Raw genomic sequence first — 24,358 nt, forward strand, 5'->3', positions numbered from 1 at the left:
AATCACCTAAAATCATTCTAAAATGTATCCTTTTTTTAATCACGTTAGAGTGGTTATCTTATTTTGTAATTCTCTCTTAGTTCCGTTTTTAAAGTGTATATACGCTTTTTATTGTTTATCATTCAGTGTTCATTGTTGACTACTTGCATTAAATGTGCTGTATAAATAATTTGGTTATCATTTTCTTTTTAGTAGTTAAAAATCCACTTGACTGTCCATTTTCATTTCATTTTCTTGTGGAGAATAATAACTGTAGTTACATTCCTCGCAAAACAAGGCACCAGTTTGAGAAAATGTCAATGTTAGGCCTATGCACACTTTGTTAGGTACACTTGTTTAACTAGGTTTCAACACCACTATCTAATCAGCCAATCACAAGGTAGCAACCCAGTCCATTTAGGCATTTTAGCACGGTCAAGAAAACCTGCTGAAGAGCATTAGAATGGAGGGGAAAAAAGGTGATTTAAACTTTTAACGTGGTATGATTTTCGGTGTCAATCCGGCATTAGTAAGGCATACCTGATAAAGTGTCCATTCTATATAGAAAGTTAGATCCCAGGGCAGATCACATTTAAATCTTTAGCTGTGACCTGCCCTTTCTGTGGAAGTTCTCCTGAAAACTATTCCACTTATTTTTGCTCTTAGAATTTAATATTTAGGTTGTGGAAAAAATATTTTCTCTGATTTGTTTTTCCTTTAAAAATATGATTTGCTTTCTATGACTGCGCTAACAAAGACGACGCTATATTTCTTGCGTAATTAGGTAATCCTCCTGTTAGACACAAGTGATTACATCATTAAAGTTCCACCTGATGATGTGACGAGCCGGAAGTGGCCTAATTTGGAGTGAGCTCCTGTCCTCGAGCGCTGTGGTTAGGAGGTCAGTCTCCATAGCGATGATGGCAACTTCTAGTTTCAGCTGTTGATTTTTTTTTTTTTTTTTGGTCTCTTATTTGTTATCATTGGGGAACACACACACACACACTACTTAAATTTAGACTATCTCGGCTCGGTCACTACCAGTAAATCGGATAAGCTGCTCATGAATAAGTTGATGAGCTCCTCCTCACTCCTCTCCTCCGCCCCCGCTTGTCCAGTTAAATTCCTCCAGTCAGGCATCAAGTTCCCCGGGGAAAGGGCGGAGATTTGGCCTTAAACTCTGTAATACAAGTACCGAACTGTAAGCAGAGGAGGTCGGACAAACCGAAGTGGTTTTACGGAAACCTCAGACAAGACTGACTCTGTGGCTCTAATTAACGCAGCGCTGAGTGGGAGCTGATGGGCAGGCTGAAATGAGCCGGGAATCCGATGATATCGGGATGAAGCAGGCGTAACCGGGAGTATATTAGGGGCTGGTCTGCTCTGCTGCTACCACAAGTGAGCGCGTCTTCAAGTTGAGGTTCAATGGCAGGGAGGTCGACCAGAGGCATAAACGGCTCGAATGGGAGCAGAACCGCGCCGGCAAGGGCCGCTGCTCTAGCCGATCTGCTGCACTATGAGTGCTCCACCTTACTGGAACTCTTTGTGAGTATAAGAACTTATCCCCCCCCCCCCCCACACACACACACACACACACACACACACACTGGCTGCAGCCTGCCAGCAGGTCACAGTTTGCTTTTAGAGTGAGCGAGAGAGAGAAAGTCTGAGGAAGAGTGTGTGCGTGACAGAGAGAAATGGGCCAAGGTTAAAAGGAAAATTAATAGATATTCTGTGTGTGTGTGTGTGTGTGTGTGTGTGTGTGTGTGTGTGTGTGTGTTTCCAAGGAGCTACACTGTCAAAGTGTGTGTATGTATGTATGTATGTAAGAGAGAGTACAAAAGGATGATGAAAGGGATGTGTGCAAGTGCAAGATAAGAAGGGAGAGAGAGAGAGAGAGAGAGAGAGTGTGTGTGTGTTTGTGTTTGAAATAGAAGGAAATTATGTCTAGGACAGCAGGGGGTAGGAATGCAGAGCAGAGAGGGGGTGAAGTGTTTGGAATGACATAGGTGGGTGTTTTTGGCACACAGTCATCAATGCTTGGGCACAAAGCCTTCATCTCTTTTCCACCAGCTTGCCTCACTTTGCCAAAAGGTGTGAGAGCGACTGTTTATTACAACTTCTTGGTTTCCTGCCAGTTTGCCTTATCCATCCTTCCTTTCATGTGGCCTTGCTAGGAGCAAGGGAGTGGCCGGGCACACTGCTTTACTTCCATCCATGTGACTCCCTTTATCACCAATATCCAAATTTACCCCCTTTTCTCCTTTTTCCCCCCACCCCTCACAGTTTGCAGGTTACCTTCCAGTGAACATGTTATGTACGAGTTGGACTTGTCTTAGCTTGTCACACAGAAATTTGTGTATATTCATCTGCATTTTTGTTTTATACCACACCTGGAAAGCACTGACACTGAAACAGATCTTCTTCCAAATCTTTGGCACGCAAGTGTCAGTGAATCAAATGCACACTATTGAAGATTATTTTTTATCGTGTTATTGTCTCCAGGCACGCTGCCCCACTCTTTTGCATACTGGGTGGGAAAACCCAGGTTTGCAACATCAATTTCCTCTTGAAAACCACTTAAGCCATTTCCAGAGCTTATCAGAACTCCTAATACTCCATAAGTGCACTGTTTCTGGCTTTGAAAACAATTCTTGGTGTATCCATAACTGCCTGACTCACGCCAGGAGTAAATATAAATTTCCTTTGCTGACTTTCGAAGCACACAGGCCACATTCAGGCCGCTGTGTCAGGCTAGTTCTGACTTGCAGGGTTACACATTAATGCCTCAGCAGAATGGCAGAAAGATTTTTCCAATTTTCTTTTCAAGGAGCCAAACCTTCTTGTAATTTTTTTTAAATTTTATTTTAAAGGCAGTCTTAAGCAGATAACTTGCATTGCATGTCTAGGCATTTTGTTACTACTAGCCTGTCACAAAAGGTGATTCCCAAAGAGCTATTGGCTGAACACTCGGTACATCTTTGCACAGCGTGCAGTGTATCCTCACAATTTGACTGGACAAGTGGGGGAGAAAAGAAGAGGTATCAGGCCTAAAAGACTGTCTACAGTAGATGAACAGTAACTGAAAGTCATGTCCTTATGAAATACAAAACAGCTCAGCAAAGACCTGGCGCAGGACCTGAGAGATGCACCTAGCTCTTCAGCTGATCCACGTGCCATTTGTCAAAGCCTCCTCTGAAATGTTCTCAATGGAAAATTATGCAAGAACTTGACTTAAAATTAGTGACAACAGGTCTCATGAAGTGATGAATCTGAATTTGAAATTTTTGGTAAAACTGTCAGTATTGTATTAAAGGTAATTGGGGAAAGGGGCACAACTCAGCCATTTGTGTGTTTTACAGATGGCCAAGTGTCTACAGCCATCTGCAAATCATGGTAGAGGCTCTGTTATGGTTCGGGGCCGCATATCAACCAGTGGTGTCGGAGATGTTGTCAAAGTCAATAGAATTATGAATGAAGAAAAGTAACAGGAACCACAAAGAAGCCTGCAGTCTGAGAGTGAAGTGCTTTAATGGGGTGATACCATGTCAGTGAGATAATATGGGGCCTGATTATTCAAGACCTTGCCATTGCTTCTATGGTGCGTCTGTTATTTGAACCTTTTACTTGTTTACTTAGTCCAGTTCCAGTAAAGACTTACTAAGTGAAAATTCCACTATAATGTGACAGCCCTTAGTAAATGATCCCAAGCAAATTCCTTTTGCATTAGGAGGAAGTCCCTGTTGCCTCATTGTCAGTGGTCCTCTGTAAAGGCCAAATTGCAGTTGAAAGTAATGTAATGACTTGCTGAAAACAGACCTCCACTTATACTACGTTCCAGTTTCCCCTTCTTCTATTTCTATCTCTCTCTCTCTGATTGATATTCTTTCAAAAAAACCCTCACTTTTGTTACAAAGTCTGACACGTTTGTCTTGCGTTTCTCTTTTTCTTCCCCAAGAGAAAGAAGGAGAACTTCACCGAGGATGTGACTGACCGTCGTCTGGTGTCTGTCCCTCCTCCTTCTTCCCAGCTGGATACCAGAGACAAACTCTGGCGCATCCACTCGGCGTTGCTACAATGCCAAAAGTTGCTAGAGAAAGCTGTTGCCAAAGAGGAGGAGGAGCTGGGTGGTGGGAAGAAGGGCAAGTATGAGAACAAGAGGAAGCTGGTGAAAGAAAGGTTGCCGCTGCTCATACTTAGCACTGGAGAACTCCTCAAAGCTGCTGAAGGCACGACTTCCCTGACTCCTAGTGTGGAGGGCTTGGAGGTAGGTCCTGAGGTGGTAAAGGTGAAAGTGTTGGACTGAAACTAAAGCATGGTTTACGGTTGTCTCCTCTTGTCATTGGCAGGTAAATGTCCCAACCGGTCTGCTTGACCTGAAGCTTTGGGTGTACCGGGTCTACAAAGAGGTCAACTACTGGAGCAAGACGGCTGCCAACACCTTGAAAGAACTGCCCTCGGTCATCGTCAAGGAAGGAGCAAGGACCACGCGGGCCAGGAACAGGAGAAGCACTCGGAGATGAGATGGAGATGTGGGAAGGGTCGATGAGGAAGGAAAAAGATTAGGGAGATAAATGGCGGAGATTGGTGAAGGTATTGAGAAGGTAGTTGCAGAGCAAGGGGTCCAGTCAACGTCAGGAACAAAGTAAAAGACGGGGAACAGAAATAGAAACAGCCAGCTGCAAGAGACCGATTACTACTGACAGGGAGATGAGAAAACTGGGTTACTGTTCATTCATATATGTATATGAATGAGAGAGAGGAAAACACCATGCTGTGACATTTATGGCAGAGTGTAGCACATCTCTATTCTTGCTTTCTTGCTTTCTTGCTTGCTTTCTTTCTTGCTTACATGTCTCCTTTGATACAACTGAAACGATTTCCTTTGGATGCCCTGCAGCACACGAAACATGTGATCAGCAATGGGCACATTTAATTTATATTAGCTGTAAACACTGGGGCTATCATAACATGCAGATCATTTCTTGGAGATGTTGAGTGCATGAAAGAAAAAATATGTTAGCAGCACCCTCTAGTGTTTACATAGTGCAACTGCTTGGAGTCCTCCTTTTCTTTCTTAATTTCCTCTGATGTTAAGTATCTTAATTTAATATTACGTTTGTGGGTTTTTTTTAGCACTTTATTAGCAATGAAATAAATCAGTCTAACCTCATCAATGACTCGGGCTCTAAAGCAGGAGTATAGCATAAATGTTCTATACTCCTAAAAGCCAAAAGTTTGCAAACTCGTGCTATAAAAAGAAACAAGGCCTTAAAACCTTAATACAGATCATTTGAGGTGCAACTTTTATTTGTTTTAATGCAAAAGTAGCTGTTTTACATGATCTACATGCATCAGTTGTACTTTACAACAGGCACATGGCTCTTTATGACTGCGTCTGCAGTCACATACACAGTAACTGGTTAAATTGATCACGTATCAGATAGTATCAGAGTCAGAAGCGATGCCCAAATCCTACCTTACCTGTCTGCCTAACCTGGATGAGGCTGCTAATTAAATTAGCCGAAGACTCAGATTGTCTTTAAAGATGTATGAAGGCTCGGGGTAAGAAACAGAGAAGATAAAGTAAATGGGATCCTTTATAGGGAAGTCTTGCCTAGATAGGCACTTATCCATAATGATGTGGAGGATAAATTAGACAGAAAGGCTGATGGAAGAGTTTTAGCAGGTATTTTACAAAAGCACTCTTTTTATTCTAACGACAAGGGCACCATTTATATTTCAACTTTTTATAAAGGTTTTCTTCGCTTGGCTCTGTGCTTGCTGTGTTTAGCATCTGTGGGCTGGTTAACTGACGGCAGGTGCACTGGGAGTAAACAAGACCGTGTGATGTTCGGGGCACCTCGACTGTTCACGGGCTTTTTTTCCAACTACATTTTTGCACCGGAAGGAGACCTAAATGCATTTGGTCATTTGAAATCTGATTAATTTCGGAGATGAAATGTTGGCCCTGAGAAAATGAGACTTACTCAACCTATTGGCTTCATCTGTTACCCGCACACCACACAGCACAAAATCATTCTGATTATCTGCTTTGGAGTTTCAGCAGTGTTTTTATGTGATTCACTGTTAATGAAATATGGCTGCTGTGTACACTGTATGGGTTGGAGATGTAGTTTATGTTTCCTCTTGCTCATTACTCTGTCATTACTGCTGCTGGAGCTCACAAGGCTGACTTTTCTTTTCATTTATTCTCTTGTCTTCCGTTCTCAGTTCTTTAAATTTTAGAGGTTTGGTTTGAAGTAGACCAAGAGCTATTAGAGGTTAGAAGAGGTATATCAAATTTGGCCAAAAACTAAAGAACGGGATGTAATTTAAAAGTTAGAGTCCAGTTTAAATAACGCAGTCCTTGCGAATAATTCTTTATAATCCAGTATAAGAAACTGAGTAATTGCAAAAGCTGACTGCTGGCTTTTCACAGTGAAAGAAGGCTCTAGTTAAGGTTGGTGGCAATGACTGTGTGCCCTGTGCCTTGATATCTGAAAGGGAAATAGTCAGTTTAGGCAGCACATTTTAGAAAGTATTACACTGACTTCAAGATTCAATGGCTTCATATTTAAAACTTTTATTCTGTCTGTGCCGTTCCTAATAATCTGTCTGATATGGACTGACGTACCACTACATTTAGTCTTTCCTTTGCTAACATTTTCATGGAAAGCACCGTGGTTACATTCCTTGCACACCAATTATTTTGTTTTTGTGTATTCTTAAGATTGACTGATTTTCGGTTTTACACTTTTATCAGTGTTTGATCTTTACAAATACAGTTTGTCACACCACAAGGCGCTGTCTTTCTTCTTTTTTTTTTTTTTTTTAACCTCTGGGGGAGACCAACTGAGCTACAGACAAATGGGTTAAAACACAAAGGGAGGATCGGTTTACCATCACGGCTTCATACACAGCAAACACACTGTAGCTATAGTGCATGCTGTAAAGATTGTAGTAATAAAGAATGTATGATTAATTCCAGAAAGTTGACTCTGTTCAGTTGCATAATGGTCAAAACAAGCACCGCTGTTTGAGTGGGGAGTCAAGGAGGCCGTTTCTATAAAACCATCCTGCAGGGAGCCATTCCCCGACTCTTTGTGAAGGGTTCACATGGACGCTGATCAGTGGTCATGAGAGTCTGTGTATGTGTCATGTAGTGGGACAGCTTTTAATCATTAATGCAGCTGTACTGTTTATGTGGTTGGAAGAAGTCACCTGGATGAGTGATGAAACGTTTTTTCACACTGAAAAACTTCCTGGGATTTCATTAGCTGGATTAATGCGCATGCATTTAAACAATGCATGAGCAACTTCCTTTATCTCTGATGGTCTATGAAATGAATTGATGTACCGTACTCATCACTTTCTTTAATGTTATTGACATTTACATTTCTGGTCAGCCAACAGCAGCTGGGAAACAAGTTAGTTTGAACACACTGCTTTAACACTGTAAACAGAAAGTGACATATTAAAGGATGATAGGGAGGGCTGTAGTTAAGGGATACTTTCTTCATCTTTTATTAATGATTCTTTTATTCCAAAATCCAGTGCTCTATCTTAGAGTGCTGCATATATTCACAGGCCTACTTTTTCAACTATTTAGAACATTTAAAAAAAAAAAATTTCTTGAAAAAAAAAAAAAAAAAAGACCAGATTTCCAGATGCTAAGATTTTCCTGGGGATTGAACAGAATCGACTGGATTAGAAGTGAGTACATCGCAGGGTCAGTTTAGGTCGAGGGATAAGTTAAAGAAATAATCCAGGGATGTTTGGACATTGACAAAGGATGTTGAAGATGGAGTTACCAGGTAGGAGAAAACGAGGATGACCTTGAAAAATATTTAGTGAACAAGGAGTCGCAGAGGGTTGGCGTGACGGGAGAGGATGTTGGGGATATGGTGAGATAGAAGCAGATGATCCGCTGTGGCGACCCCTAAAAGGAGCAGGAAGAAGAAGAAGATGAGTATGAATTTGGTGCCACTTCTATCAGGTACTAACAGGAAACTTCACACAGGCGCACCAAAAGTGCATCAGAGATTATAGAGATTATTCTTTGACTCTCAGTTTCTCTTGGATGGTCTGGTCAGAATTTGGAGTAAACAACAACATGAAAGCATGCATCCATCCTGCCTCATATCAATGGTCCAGGCTGGTGGTCTATTGCTGACCACGTCTGTCCTTTTATGGACAGCGTGTACTCATCTTCTCATTGCTATTTCTACAGGATAACACACCCTGTCAGAAAGCTCAGATCATCTCGGACTGGTTTCCTGAACATGACAGTGAGTTCACTGTATTCAAAAGGCCCCCACTGTCAGATCAGATCTCAATCAAATAGCAGCTTTGGTGGAACAGAAGGTTCTCGTTATTGATACGCAGCTGAAAAATCTGCAGAAATTGTGTGATGCTATCATGTTAACATGGACCAAAAACTCTGAGGACTCTGAATGTCCAGCATCTTGTTTAATCTATACTGTGACGAGTTAGGGTGGTTCTGAAGGCAAAAAGGGCATCCCGCCTGGTACTAGCAGGGTTTGATGAAATGGATGCTGACTGTACATCATCTAAACAGTAAGTCTCAATAAGCCCGAAGTGAAATCCCAGGGGAGGAACCATCTGACAGATGAGTCAAAGTTTGCCTCACCAGGTTTGTTACCATGATCTCTTTCAGGTTTGCACCAATGTCTTACAAGTTTGCCAAAAGCAGCCTCCAGAAGTCTCTGCCGAGCCTTGTGCCTGAGTATGTCAAACATAACAACCCAGGATTATGTGTAAGAACACTATAATCTGGAGTTTGCCAGTGCTCGGTTAATTAGTGATTCTAAATTGGTCGTGCGTAAGCATGAACAGTTGCTTCTCAGTGTGTTAGCCCTGTATTGGACTGGCAGCCTTTCCAAGATGGTGTCACATGCTGTGGGCTCCAGCAACGCCCTCCCACAACCCTAACTGGATAGGTGGTCAGGAGTGTGGATGGATGGATGTCTTTTTTTCTTTTTACACTGAGTTTACATAGAATGAAATGATGCATAAAATACATTTTCCATACCATTTATTTCAATTTGAGCTACAGTAAACTCACATCATTTACACTATTTTATGTCTAAAAGGGGCTTTAAACAGCTTAATAGAAACCAGACCTCCTCACAGTGGGAGTTTGAATGAAAATTTACAGTACCAGTCGGACAACAGGAACTCTAATTTGACAAACTCAGTACTGTTTAGCTCCCAGTTAGGGCCGCCATGACTGCTTTACAGCAGTTGCATCATTTTGTTTATAGTTTGGTGTAAAAACTACATTTTTTTTTTAAGTTACTGATCGGATTTGTGAGGGTGTGTGCGTGGGCTGCAGTAAATTGATCTTGGCTAAAATTTCAGTTATTTCTTTTATTCGTGCTACTTAACAACAGATTGGTGCACAAATGTTGGTGATGAGCAGTGTGTGTGTGTGTGTGCAAGAAGACAACGAAGAAAATGTCTGCTATTTTGCATTTTGAATGTGAACATTATTAGCGAGATTTTCGGTGCGTGTGTGTGTCGATGTTTGACTGTGAGAAAAAACAGGACGTGCGTTTGAGCAAAAGGGTGTGTTTTTGTTTATATGTGTTTATGCATATGTGCATGTGTGTGTATGTGTTCATCTGCTCGTTTGTGTGTGTGTGGTTGTTAGGGAAGGAGTGGCAGCCAGGATGCCTGTGGAAGGGGTGTGTGCGTGTGTGTGTGTGCGTGCGTGTGCGTGAGTGTGCGTGTGTGCATATGCATATGTGTGTGTGTGCAGAAAGCAAGGGAGAAAGTATGTGCCAGTGTTAGAGTATGTGTGTGTGTGTTAGTGTGTGTGCGTGTCTGTGTGTGTTAGAGTGTGTGTTAGAGTGTGTGTGTGTTACAGGGAGAGATAGAATGAGTCTGAGATAGGAAAATGTGTGTGTGTGTGTGTGTCTGTACTTGTGCGCATGTCTGTGTGTACTTGCACATCCGTGTGCATTTGGGTGTATGTGTGTCTGAGAGAGACAGTGTGATGAAAAAAGAGAAGAGGAGAGGGCAGGAGAGAGAGAGAGAGAGAGAGCAAGTGTGTGTGTGTGTGTGTGTGTGTGTGTGTGTGTGTGTGTGTGTGAGAGAGAGAGAGAGCAAGAGACACAGACAGGGAGACAGACAGAGAGACAGAGAGGGAGGGGAGAGACAGAATGTGTGTATGGGTGTGTGCTTGTGAATGTGTGTGCAGTAGTGTGTGTATGCCTGTGTGTGCAGTTGTGTATGTGTGTGTGGCTATGTGTGAGTGAGAGAAGCAGAGCAAGAGAGGGAATGTGTGTGTGTTTATGTGAGAGAGTGAGTGAGTGACTGAGTGAGTGAGTGAGTGAGTGAGTGAGTGTGGATATGTACGTGTGTGTGCATGTGTGTGTGTGTGTGTGTGTGTGTGTGTGTGTGTGTGTGTGTGTGTGTGACAGAAAGAATGGGGGAGGGGTGTATAAGGGAGACGTGTACATGTGTGTGTTTGTGTGAAAGGAAAGAGGGAATGTGTGTGTGTGTGTGTGTGTGTGTGTGTGTGTGTGAGTACGGCTGCGTAGGAGGGAATGTGCGTGCACTTGTGTGTGTTTGTGTGATTGTGTGTGTGCATGCTTGTGTGTGATGTGTGTGTGCATGTGTATGTGTGTGTGTCTGACAGAGACGGAGGGGGAGGGGTGTGTGCGGGGAGAGCTAGGAGCAAGCTCTGCAAATGGTGTTTGTGTGTCTGTGTGTGTCTGCATGTGAGTGTGTGTGTGTGTGTGTGTGTGTGTGTGTGTGTGTGTGTTACAGCAGCACAATATGTGCCTGTGCTGAATGAAAGGGAAATGAATGCAGTGTGTGTGCTGTGGAAGAGGGTGTGTGTCCTTTATTGGAGCTCTGTGTGTGTGTGTGTGTGTGTGTGTGTCTGTGTGTAGTTTATAAGGGCTGTATAACTGTGTGTTGCTGTACATGTGCACAGCTTGCACGTGGTTGTGAATGTTTGTCTTTAGTAAGGATTGTGTAGCTGTGTGTGTCAGCGTGAGTACATATGTGTGTGCTCGCATGTTTGTGTGTACGTGAACACACGCACACTTATTGGAGGTATTGGTGCGGGTGATGAAGTGTTCATGATAGTGTGCACACGCAAACAGAGCAGAATTACAATTAAACCCAACTCATTCAGCAGCTCCCAGATCTCCATACATTTCCTCTCACATCCTTCTTCTTCTTCTTATCTTATCTCAGCTCTGCATCATCTTCTAGCCTCTTGATGACTGTTAAATCCTCCCGTGTGTCTCAGGAATTATACTCTAACTGTGCGGGATCTTCATCACTGTCTGTAAATACTGGGAAGTGGCACTTTTCATTTTTTCTAGAACAAACTTTTATAGTAAGTCTGCTTTAAAAAAATGTTTTCATCAGTGTTCACCGGAGGTGCTCGTGCAGGTTAACAGGTGCAGAGGCGCAGCTGGCTTGTTTGTGTTAACTTCTCATATTTGTTAAATTTGTTTGTGATGTCAGCTTTGGTTCTGTACGGCAATTGTGGATAAGGGATCATGTATTATCAGCTGATTAGCCCACAGTGCCAACTCGTGGAGCACATACAGCCTAATTTCATCTCAACTAAAGCTATTGGCTAATAACATTTTATTTTTTTTGCGAAAAGACGTTTAACTACACACCCAATTCCTGACATGTCCACTCATCCATCCATCCATCCATCCATTCATCTTCTGCTGCTTATCCAAGTGAAAACACCTTAACTAGGAGGTGCATATGACATATCTTGATCAAACTCAGACTACCTTAACTGCCTCCTTTTGATGTGGAGTGGGAGCCCAGCCACCCTTTGGAGGAACCTCATTTCTGTTGCTTGTATCCATGAGCTCATGAGGATAGGTGAGAGTGGGAATGTAGACTGACTGGTAACACTGGATTTTTACTTCTGTGTTAAATCTACACTGTGGGTATGTTGACACTGTGAACCCTCCTGAAACCCTACACCTGAACTTCCCTAGAGATGCAACCGCATGTCGCCGATAAAGGCGGCGAGCGCAGTTGCTGAGCTTTTGCAGACATGTGACCATTAAAAACATGACATTAACTCATTTTGGGCCTCAGTCAGTCACGCAGGCCTGCAGACTGGTCAGCAACCCTCTTGCAACCACCTGTTGCTAGAAAAAACGTGTGTCCTCCAACTGTTTGGCAAAATGCTCCTTGTGATTGCTTTGGTTGTCAGCATGTTGCAGTTTAAATGAAAGTGATGGTGTTGTCTACAGCCCCTCACCAGCTACTCTCTGAGCTGTAGTGAAACTGTGAAAAGTGTGACACAAGCTGGGAATGGAAACCGTTTGCCTTTAAAGTAAAAGTTGCACTTTTTCAAACACATTAGCTGCAGCACTTGGACATAGTCCTTTCCATTTCCAATTGACGTTGCATTCATTTCAAAGTTTACTACCAGTCGGCTAAAAGTTAGCTAGTACTCGCAGACAAACATAAAAAAGGCAGTTGAAATCTGGTAGCAACCAATGCCAACACTAGGTGGTTTCTAATGCAGCACCTTTCAAACAATTTCCCCCCACCTCCATCAACCACTCCAACCAGCCAGGGAATACATGCTTCCCTAGCAACCGGTGGTTGTATCACATCCAGTATGACCCCAGAAACCATACATTTTAAAATACCTCTTAATTTTCACACACTGTAAAGAAAGTAAATCGAAGAAACGGCGCAGCATGTTTCATTGGGCTTATCTATTCAAGGACATGAAGTATTTTATCCTGTAATTACAAAAAAAAAAAATATCTGTGAATTCACAGACAGTGTCTCTGTTCTTTACTGTGTAAAAAAGTTAAATTCTATTTTAAATATTGGGGGGAAAAGGAAACTAATACTAACAATAAAAAAAGATTTTGCTCTTACCTTCTTACTTTGTCATATGACAGGTCATGGATTAGGTCTTTGTGAAAAATAAGAGAGTAAAAGTGAGAAAAAAAGAGGTAAAGATCAGAAATTAGTCTTTGAAATTTTCACATTTTCTAAAGACATCAACTGGGCCAGATTGGACCGGTTGATGGGCTGGTTCAGGGCCACGGGCTTTGTGTTTGACACCCTTGGATTAGGCTTCTTGTTAAACAGCTGTAGCTGATGACAGTACCAACTATTTCAGATTAAATCATGCTTTTCAATAAACTATGCAAAGGGAAAATTCATTTTGAAATCATCAATTCCTGTACATTCCTTACATTTTTACTTCCCATATTTAATGCTTTTCCTTCCTTGTCCCTCGTCAGGTTCACATGTTCTCAATCAACTGAATTCGCTAATGTTAGCACCAGGCTAAGCGGTCACATGAAGGTGGTTTTGACCTTGATAAAGCAACCCAGGGTTCATCCACCTAGCTTCGAGCATGTTCAATAACGGGTGGTTTTGGCAGTATGTGGCCAGTCACTGGGAGCAACACATCTGATTTTAAATCCATCCGCCATTTTCTTAGAAAAACATGATGAGGTTACACACATAATACAGATTGAAAGCAACACAGCTGCTGCAAACAAACAAACCAATGGTATGAATGCCTGTAACAGGAAAAGCACTGTGCAGTAGTATAGTATTAAGAGTGCTATATGAATGTGTGAGTGCTTTAAGTGCTTTGCTCAGTAAGACTGCAAAAGAGCCGCTTTATTAATAAATTGCAAAAAATCTGAAGCTAACAAAGAGAGTTGTTGAAAACGCTAACTGTGCAAGTTAACAGAATATCAGTGCTCAGGAGAATTATTCCATTAAGTCAAATGTTTAGATGTGCTGTAGATGTTTCAGGTTTTGTTCTCTGAGCTGCAGTCTTGGCAGAGTGAGAGAAAAGAGGCTTATTCTACATGAAAACTTGATATAAACATGGATTTAGGATCATATATTAATGCTTATAGAACAATAAAAAGGTGGAACCCCCTGCTGCCTGCTCAATGAATCCGAGGGGCCCTCCAGAAATGATGATGCTATTTTCTGGAAAATTGCTTGTTTAGGAGGTGATGTTGATCATACCTGTTGATCTCTAATCTCAAGCAATCTGCTCCAGAGTAGGTTAGGTCTACAGGGTAAGTTACCATGGTGATGTTTGGCATATGTAAGAAGTGAACAGCCTTTAGCTTTAACCCCAAGTTAAGAGTGAAGTTACATGGATATTCCCAAATCGTGCTCTATAAAACAGGAATCAGCTTCCTTTTGTGTTTATAGACAGTGCAAACATCCAGCCATTCCTTGTTTTTTTCCCAGTGATTTCCTACTGGAGGTTATGTCCCCAGTTCTGAGTTGATAATGTTTGTACTCTAATTTGATCTTTTTTTGTGCCTGAATTTTTGGCATGATTTTTGCTTATTCCCTGCCACAATGTGTTTGAACCTTGAACTTAAACAAAGTGGTGGGCTTTTGAATTTCAGTCACATGAAACCTCAAAAACAAAACAATCAAAGCACTGGACATCAAAACAACAGAGTTTTCAGTCTCTAGCAGAGACGAGTTTTCATTTTACAAGCAACCAAGGATCTTCACACAGCATGGGGGTAATAAATTGCCAGTGTGCTTGTACAACTTACAAACGGGCATTTTAAGTATTCAAAAATTAAGCTACTTGGCTCAGACCACTGGGGAATTTGTATGCAGGACTAACTTTTCCCCTCCTATTTAGCTAGGCTAACATGATATGTTTTCCACAAGAAAGGGGCGATATGGCAGTAATAGTGCCGACGCAGACCACATACAGTCAGCTCTATGATTGGCAAGAGACCCAAAACACCAACAACAAGGCAAAGAAGCAGACAAGCTCCCGTTCACACATGTAATATATTGAAGGGGGCTTATTAAGCGGATAAATTAAGTGATTAAAAACAATGCATCCCATGGCACAGGTGCACTCATAGAGGATATTATATTTGTATCATCAGCATGAAAGCCCATGTCGGTACGGAGTTTAATCAGTATTGATTATCTTTTAGATGCAAATATAATATTAAATTATAAAAATAACAGCTGAATGCAAATCCCATCTAACACAAACCACCAAAGCTCAGCGGGGTTTATAGAAATGAACTGTTAACTGTCTCAGCTTAAAACAGGCAATCTTCCTCATCAGGCACTATGCAAATCACCATGCATACGGCTAACGACTAGTTTAGCACTCTGAGTTAGGGGGTAGTTTACTTTGGAACTTTCAGTTTGTCTTCACAGGTGTTGAAGTAAGTCATGGTTACTTAGCATGATGATGGATAGAAGGCCATAACCGCACCGTCTCCAGTAGCAACTGCTGCACTGTAACGTAACATCAGTTTAATAAACTCACAAATTAAAAACAAAAAACCTGTTACACAATCGACCATGTGGCTGAAACAGATTCAGAGATGACTGACCACTTTATTAGGTACACCTCTTCACCTGCACCTTAACGCAAAAATCTAAGTGTTTGTGTGTGTGCACATGGCAGCAGCTTAATGCATTTAGTCATGTAGAGATGGTCAAGACGACCTGCTGGACTGAGCATCAGAATGAGGCGGAGAGGTCATTTAAGTGGTGCCAGACGGGCTGGTCTGAGTATCTCAGAAACTGCTGATCCCCTGGGATTTTCCCACACAACCATCTCTTGGGTTTACAGAGAATGGTCTGAAAAAGAGAAAATATCCAGTGAGTGGCAGTCCTCTGGGTGATTTTATTTTTATTTATTTTTTGTCAGTGGTCAGAAGAGAATGGCCAGACTGCGTCAAGTTGATAGCATGGCAACAGTAATTCAATTAACCTCTCATGACAACCAAAATATCCTGAAGAATATCAGAGAATGCACTTCATATCAAACTTTGAAGATGATGTTCTACAGCAGCAGAAGATCACACCAGGTGCAACTCTTGTCAACATTTCTGTTTTACTGTAGGGCCTTTATCTTACAATATAAAGCACCTTAAGGGGAGCTAAATTGAACTGAATTAAGAACAGGAAACTGAGGCTACAATTCACACGAAAAAATCTATGAGGAATGTTTCCAGTACCTTGTTAAACACTATCATGAATTCTTCAAGTGTCCATTTATTTGTTAAGAAAGTTGATTCGTGTCATGCCATATTTAGTCATATTTTTCATACTGTGTTGCATACTCACTGTCACACTTTACTTTAGCTTCTCTGTTGATTCAGTGATCTACGTTTTCTTTAACCTCCTAAGACCCGAACTCTTCCACGGCATGCATTTTTAATTTCTCTTTGATATTTGGGCATATTGGGGCCGGATGAATGTAAAAACAAAGAATTACCAGATTTTTTTTAACCTTATTTTTGTTTTTAAGAAAAATAAGAGCCACATATGAGAATATTCATTTAAAATTTTGATAGAACAGTAGCAGCATAATGTCCTCATAAGTGGAAATCAGGCCCTTGTAGAGCAAAATTGAGTATTTTGATCTAAATGAGGTCCTGGAGGTTAAATCAAACACCAGTTTAACAGATACAAATCAAGATAAACCCAGACAGCACCTAAAAGGTATGCAAAATATGTTTTTTTAATTGAATTAAAATTATAAGACATCTGTGTGAATGTGCGAATGAATGTGAGTGTGAATGGTTGTCTGTCCCTGTGTGTTGGCCCTGCGACAGACTGGCGACCTGTCCAGGGTGTACCCCGCCTCTCGCCCTATGACAGCTGGGATAGGCTCCAGCGCCCCCCGCGACCCTGAAAAGGATAAGCGGAAGCAAATGGATGGATGGATGGATCTTTCACTCATATAAGTTTACACCACATATGCATGACTCTACAGCTTTCATGAACCATATGAAATAAAATATCAAATAACAAAGCTTTATATATACAGCTTTCTCATTTGGCTTGTCTCTACCTCCAAGTGTCCCCATTTACACTTTTACTGCCAAGCATCTGCACATTATTCTTTTCACTAAAACTGCATTTGCTTGATTTGTGCTTCTGAGATTTGCAGTGATCTCTTTACATCTAGCTGACCTCTTTTTGTTGAACTAAGCCAGAAGCTTGAACCCTTTCCTCAGCTCCCCTCCTTGTGTCACCATCCCTCCCACCTACAATACTACAAGAAGAACCATGAGGATTTCTGGTAGCAGACATGTCAAAATATGAAACATCCTTGTTTCAGAGCCACATTTTAAAGCGATGTTACTTTAGTATACTGCCACTTTTAAATACAGACGGAGCAGTTATTTGCAGTGTCCTGCTCCCACCAGGATGTGTACATTTCACCTGTGTGTCTTGTGTGTCACAAGGGAAAAGACTTCCGTAGTGAGCAGTGCAGGAAGCCCGACTAGACTTGGCTCAAATGCATAAATCAGCATCATTAATATTCCATTAAATTTTCATATATTTAATGAAAACATAATTTAAGAGCTAGGTCTGATCTACTTCCTTTTTACATGTTTAAGCTGGTGTTTGGCAAAAATGGAGGATCATCCACAAAGTCTTCCTCAATGTTTTTCTATTGCTGAGTTAAAAAGACAATTACAAGACTTAAAATTTTACTTTACACATTCTCGTATCCAAAGAAATTGACATACATTCCTTAGCAGATCTTTTTAGGTAAATACAACAATAAATATGACATGTTAACAAAAATCCAAAATGCAGAAGAAATGCGTGAAAAACTAAGTACATGATTACTGCTTTTACAAGAATTAAGAGTGTGCGCATAGCATGATCTTATGATCATAGAGAATTAAGTGTTGATGTCCATTAGTATACAAAGGGTTATAAATCCATTTGTAAACAATTTAAAGTTCAACATTTTGCAGTAGGAATGATTATCTAAAAGTTGAAAAAACACTTAAGACAGTTGCCAGTCTTCCCAGGAACGAATATCCCAATAAATTCACCCCAAGTACAAAGTGTACAATGTTCAGAGAAACTGCAAAAACTGCAAAAAAAACCCAAACAAAAAACCTCTCAGACTCTACAGGGAGTGCAGAATTATTAGGCAAGTTGTATTTTTGAGGAATAATTTTATTATTGAACAACAACCATGTTCTCAACGAACCCAAAAAACTCATTAATATCAAAGCTGAATGTTTTTGGAAGTAGTTTTTAGTTTGTTTTTAGTTTTAGCTATTTTAGGGGGATATCTGTGTGTGCAGGTGACTATTACTGTGCATAATTATTAGGCAACTTAACAAAAAACAAATATATACCCATTTCAATTATTTATTTTTACCAGTGACACCAATATAACATCTCCACATTCACAAATATACATTTCTGACATTCAAAAACAAAACAAAAACAAATCAGCGACCAATATAGCCACCTTTCTTTGCAAGGACACTCAAAAGCCTGCCATCCATGGATTCTGTCAGTGTTTTGATCTGTTCACCATCAACATTGCGTGCAGCAGCAACCACAGCCTCCCAGACACTGTTCAGAGAGGTGTACTGTTTTCCCTCCTTGTAAATCTCTCATTTGATGATGGACCACAGGTTCTCAATGGGGTTCAGATCAGGTGAACAAGGTGGCCATGTCATTAGTTTTTCTTCTTTTATACCCTTTCTTGCAGCCACGCTGTGGAGTACTTGGACGCGTGTGATGGAGCATTGTCCTGCATGAAAATCATGTTTTTCTTGAAGGATGCAGACTTCTTCCTGTACCACTGCTTGAAGAAGGTGTCTTCCAGAAACTGGCAGTAGGACTGGGAGTTGAGCTTGACTCCATCCTCAACCCGAAAAGGCCCCACAAGCTCATCTTTGATGATACCAGCCCAAACCAGTACTCCACCTCCACCTTGCTGGCGTCTGAGTCGGACTGGAGCTCTCTGCCCTTTACCAATCCAGCCACGGGCCCATCCATCTGGCCCATCAAGACTCACTCTCATTTCATCAGTCCATAAAACCTTAGAAAAACCAGTCTTGAGATATTTCTTGGCCCAGTCTTGACGTTTCAGCTTGTGTGTCTTGTTCAGTGGTGGTCGTCTTTCAGCCTTTCTTACCTTGGCCATGTCTCTGAGTATTGCACACCTTGTGCTTTTGGGCACTCCAGTGATGTTGCAGCTCTGAAATATGGCCAAACTGGTGGCAAGTGGCATCTTGGCAGCTGCACGCTTGACTTTTCTCGGTTCATGGGCAGTTATTTTGCGCCTTGGTTTTTCCACACGCTTCTTGCGACCCTGTTGACTATTTTGAATGAAACGCTTGATTGTTCGATGATCACGCTTCAGAAGCTTTGCAATTTTGAGACTGCTGCATCCCTCTGCAAGATATCTCACTATTTTTGACTTTTCTGAGCCTGTCAAGTCCTTCTTTTGATCCATTTTGCCAAAGGAAAGGACGTTGCCTAATAATTATGCACACCTGATATAGGGTGTTGATGTCATTAGACCACACCCCTTCTCATTACAGAGATGCACATCACCTAATATGCTTAATTGGTAGTAGGCTTTCGAGCCTATACAGCTTGGAGTAAGACAACATGCATGAAGAGGATGATGTGGACAAAATACTCATTTGCCTAATAATTCTGCACTCCCTGTATACTCAGATTCTATAGTTAGCATGTTAAAGTTAATGGCAGTACATTAGAAAAAGGCTGTGTCAGTACAGCTTGGGCTTGCAAAGATGCATCTGAACAAATAACGTCAAGACTTCTGGAACAATGTGCTTTGGACAGACCAGACCAAGGTGGAGATGTTTGGTCAGAATGCACAGCACCACGTTTGGAGAAAACTAAAAACGTCATATCACCATATACATCTCATATCAACCGTAAAGTGGTGGAAGGATGATAATTTGGGCTTGTTTTAGGCACCTTGCGGTCACTGAGTCAACCATAAATTCCTCTGTATACTAAAACATTCTAGAGTCAGATGAGAGGCCATCTGTCCCACAGCTAAAGCTTGGTCCAAACTGGATCATGACACAGGACAATGATCCCAAACATAGCAGCAAAGCATTGAGGCAAGTGATTCAGTCAAAATTCAGATCTCAGCCTGACTGAGGTGACTGATAGGCTTCATCTACACCTATCCTAACTATTTTTAAGGAAGTCTGGATTGTTTTAAATCCTGAGGTTATCCTGGATATAGTTTTGACTGTTGTTTGTGATTAAGGTCAGTGGGTTGTGTTGTTCCTGTGTATATTGTTTTTCGATTTTGTTATGATGTGCACATCTCTGTGGTAGAGCTGTAATGCCATCTGGTGGGTCTGGAGTCTGTTTTTGTGACAGCATTTATTGTGTTATATGTTAGATATCCAGCTTTTCTTTTGTATGTTGTATGTTTTCTCTCCCAAATTTAGTGATGGCTTTTTGGGTGTGTTGCATTACAAACAGTCTGACCTGTTGTCTTTAAGGGATACCCATAAACCTGAGGGTGTTGTTATTTTACAGTGGTTTGTCTCACTTTAGTTTTCTGAGTGGGTAATTAGTAGTAGAACTCTAATTTTTATTGCATAATTGCGGCTGCCTTTTATAGTTCTATTTAATTTCCTCAGAGAAACGTTCAAATAGGTGCTAAATAGCATAGCTTTTGAACTTTTTTAACATTGACCATTATGTGTTGGTGGTGGTGAAGAGGTTGGTTAAAATACCTGCCTTATTGTAGAGTCCAGATGATGCATGCAGATCTTTCTTCTATATTAGAGAATAAAAATAATTATTTGTGAATTCATACACTCATCACATCTCGTTTAAGTACTCTGGTCTAATTGAACCTATTAAATGGCCAAGCACATGAGATAAACTGTATCGGTTTGCTAATTGATTACTGCTATATATCGCAGAGAGAGCTTCAAAGTAGGAGAAGCTGCTAGTTTTAAAGGTACATTCCCATTGAAGAGTTGTTTATTTAATATCTTCAGTTTTCTTAACATAGAAATTCTTGGATAAATAAACATTGCTGTAGTTTGTTTTACAGACACACGTCAGTCTCAGTTATGCACTTGCCAAGGCTCATGACTGCATCTTGCACAACTGTGACGCAATCATAATAAAATCTGTCTACAGACAGACAAAAATCTAAACACCCGCCAAAGTACTCAAAACAGCCTTTGTGGCAGTCTCTGCTAGAGTATGTAATCCCAGGACCACAGTTTGGAGCGATGACACATACACAGACACACAAACTCAGAGTTGCAGAGCGAAAGCACAACCATCTAATCTGCCATTGAAGCAGTTAGACTGAATCAACACCGGCTTCGTGTTCAAAGCCTTCATCACAAGCAGCTCTTTGCCTCTCAGCTCTGTGTCCTCCAGGTGAGGTTAGGTGTCAGGAGCTGCTTAAAGACAAACCTGTCCATAACAAAGGTTAATAGTAACGTCATGTCACGCAAGATGCCTTTTTGCGATCTGCTGCGGAAGAAGATGAACAAATGCGAATACGAAGAATGGCTTACGTGAAATAATTTGAGCACATCCTCTTTTCCTCCTGGGGTGTGGCAGTGCCAGGTAGGTTTTCCCACAGATTTTTCACAGTTCCCTCCTCCATTTTCATGCTGAGTTTTCAATCACAGGACAAAAAGCATTTGCTTTTGCTTTGGCTTTATTTTCTGAGAAAAATATTCTCCAAATGTTCTCCAAATTCCTCTCTAACTGTTATCGCTCACAAATTTACTTGGAACAAGACATGAGGTGGCACACGTTTCATTTCATGTACCCAGTGAGTGGTTTCAGTAGGTGATGATAGCTCATTGTGGTAGTTAGAAGGGAAAAATTGTGTTTTTATGTCTGTCTTGATTGAATTGATGAGACATATGATGAAGAGCAATAAATTAAAAAAGGCTTAACAGCTAACCTCAATGGACTGAGATAGGCCTATGTTAGGAAATGTTGTACAAAAACCTATTTATATTGCTTTAAATCATTGAGAATAGAAAAACAGCATCGTATTAGTCAAAAATCAGGTCACAAAACTCTTTTTAAAACTTACAAGCTTTCTCTTTGTCCCTTTTTATTTCATCTACCAGATGTGCTGATATTTTTGCATACCCACAACTGATGCAAATCACACTGACAGTTCGTTGTGCAGTTTTGGAAAATATCTTCACAGCTCCAAAATAATGATTGCTGCTCACCCTGTGAACTTTGCTAGTGCTTATGGCAGGCAAAAATAATCCACATTAATACTTTGGTCCACCACATGGGTCTAAATGCCAATTAATTAACTATTAAAATGAGCTAGAATATTGAATTATTCTCTATAATAATATGAAATCAGAGGTTTTAATATTTAATTTGTTATTATCTGTATGATTAAGGGTGGGTCAACCAGTAAAGACTGCTGTGGGACACTGAAGCACAGAGATTAGCCTGTAAAATACTGACAACACAATAAGCTCATAAATGGTAAAACAAGCAAATAATCATAATTTTTAAAAAGTCGACAAGAAAGCAAAGAAAAGCTACCTTGTTGTCAACGAGCATCATATGCACAGTATGTTACAAAGACAAAAATAATGAGGAATAGTTTTACACTTATTTTGTTTGATTGGGCTCAGTTGAATGGACCTCTGAGTTTACTATCACCATGCCGTTTCCATCTATCAGGCAATCCCTCCCCCATGTATGCTTGAAAGGAAGTAACGGGTGATCTGGCATCAGAATACAACGATCCTCATAAAGACTTAAGATAATAACATAATCCATATTATTGATCTTATTGAGCAACATGTATGAATGTTATAAAACCTTTTTCTTCCATTTTACTTACTTACTATTTGGCACATTAATAAATTGTTTCAATAGCTACAGCTCTGTTTCTGAAAAAAAGAAGACATTTTGTAAAATGTAAATAATAAACAAATCAACCAAAAGCTGTTTTTAAATGGAAAAACATTAAATAAGGTGTTGATACTGAGACTATGAAAGTTTGCATCAGTGGACACAGTGAGGGTGTGGTGTACCATTAATTATAAATAGTGCATACAATTTTTTGAGCAACATATGCTGTCATCTATTAAAAGTGTGGTAAAATGGTCTGCAGTCCAGATGGGTCACCCAGTGAAAACATCTGGAATGTTATAACATGGAAAAGAGAAGTTAGTCCCACAGCTATTAAACAACTAAGATAAATATAAATCAAACGCTTGGAATTTGTTGCTAAAAGAGTTGATGCAACACAACATGCCACTGTTCAAACTTTTAAAAATGAGTTTCTAGCATCATGGATCCATCCATACATTTTTGTTAATGTTTAACCATTGGGCACGGAGAAAGGAGGGATTCTCTCAGATATCATAGGGAGTAAAGCAGTACACACCTCGGAGAGGTCTTGAATCCTGTAAAGGTTTGACATTTTTTAAAGTGATTTAAAATGTGCTGCATTATGTTTTTATTTAGTTTGCACAGAAATGAAAGCTGTCTTTGTCTACATCTTGCCTCTTCATCTGTTATTGAGACAGCACTAATACTTTAAATGAATGTCACACAGGACAAAAATTGCATCTTTGATCAAATTTGTCCAAAATATTAATATAAAATATTAATAAAAGAAGCTCAAGAAAACTGAGAACCAATAAAAATGTTGTTTATTTAGTTTTCAGATGGTTCATTTACAGTGGAATACAGATTATGTTAATATAACAACACACATTTTAGCAGTACTTAAAGTGCTATCTGCTAATCAAGCTATGAGTCTCACACAGTAATGTGTCTCTGTGTTGCAATAGCTATGCAATGTCCATGTAATTATCAGTGTTGTAATAACTCAGTTCAAATATATGCTATTTGGTTGTTATTTTGAAAGAAATCATGTTAAATTAAAATGGATGACTCCTTCTTCAATTATTTACCTAATTATGACTGACTCGCAGCATTGTGTTTCCATTATTTATGAACTTTGTGGACAATGTATTGTTTTATTATGATGTGAAGGTCGTCCAACTGAAATCAGAGTAAAGGAAGTATCCAAACATCTATCTATATATATTAGATTTATATTACTTTCCCCCAAATATACTAAATATATAATTATTAATTATTTTACACAGGACGTATACATGGTGGTTTGTCAAATAAATAAATAAATAAATAAATAAATAAATAAATAAATAAGTAAATGCACAGATACAGAAGCCAAGTTAAAAATTTAGTTGAATGCCAAAGCATGGATTCAGAGATGATGGTGTGTGAAACCCCAGCAGACAAGATGGGATTATATCATAATAAATTCTTAGCAATCACCTTTTTTTCTGCTGAGATTATAGCATTATTGTCCTAATAATTATATTTAATAATTTCTTTATAAATATAATAAATACCACTTAAATTTTAAAGGTCATATTATTATTGTTGTTATTATTATTATTCGTAATAGTAGTAGTAGCATTATTATTAATCCATTCAGAAGTTGGTCACTTTGCGGTATAGTTTCTTTTGTAAACCCGTAGATAAAAAGGGAGTGTAAAAGTGAGTAAAA

The 24,358-nt window shown here is 40.1% G+C and overlaps 1 protein-coding gene across 1 annotated transcript; it reads left to right on the forward strand.

Moving 5' to 3' along the window:
• Positions 1-848: 848 nt before the first annotated feature.
• On the forward strand, positions 849-6,782 carry cntf (ciliary neurotrophic factor). Its single transcript, XM_082537541.1, has 3 exons — positions 849-1,524; positions 3,938-4,246; positions 4,329-6,782. Exons 1-3 carry the CDS (start codon positions 1,405-1,407, stop codon positions 4,500-4,502), a joined length of 603 nt encoding a protein of 200 aa, XP_082393667.1. The 5' UTR covers positions 849-1,404; the 3' UTR covers positions 4,503-6,782.
• The last annotated feature ends 17,576 nt before the right edge of the window (positions 6,783-24,358 follow it).

Source organism: Aulonocara stuartgranti (genome assembly GCF_965226115.1).
Source record: "Aulonocara stuartgranti genome assembly, chromosome: 6".
Classification (NCBI taxonomy): domain Eukaryota; kingdom Metazoa; phylum Chordata; class Actinopteri; order Cichliformes; family Cichlidae; genus Aulonocara; species Aulonocara stuartgranti.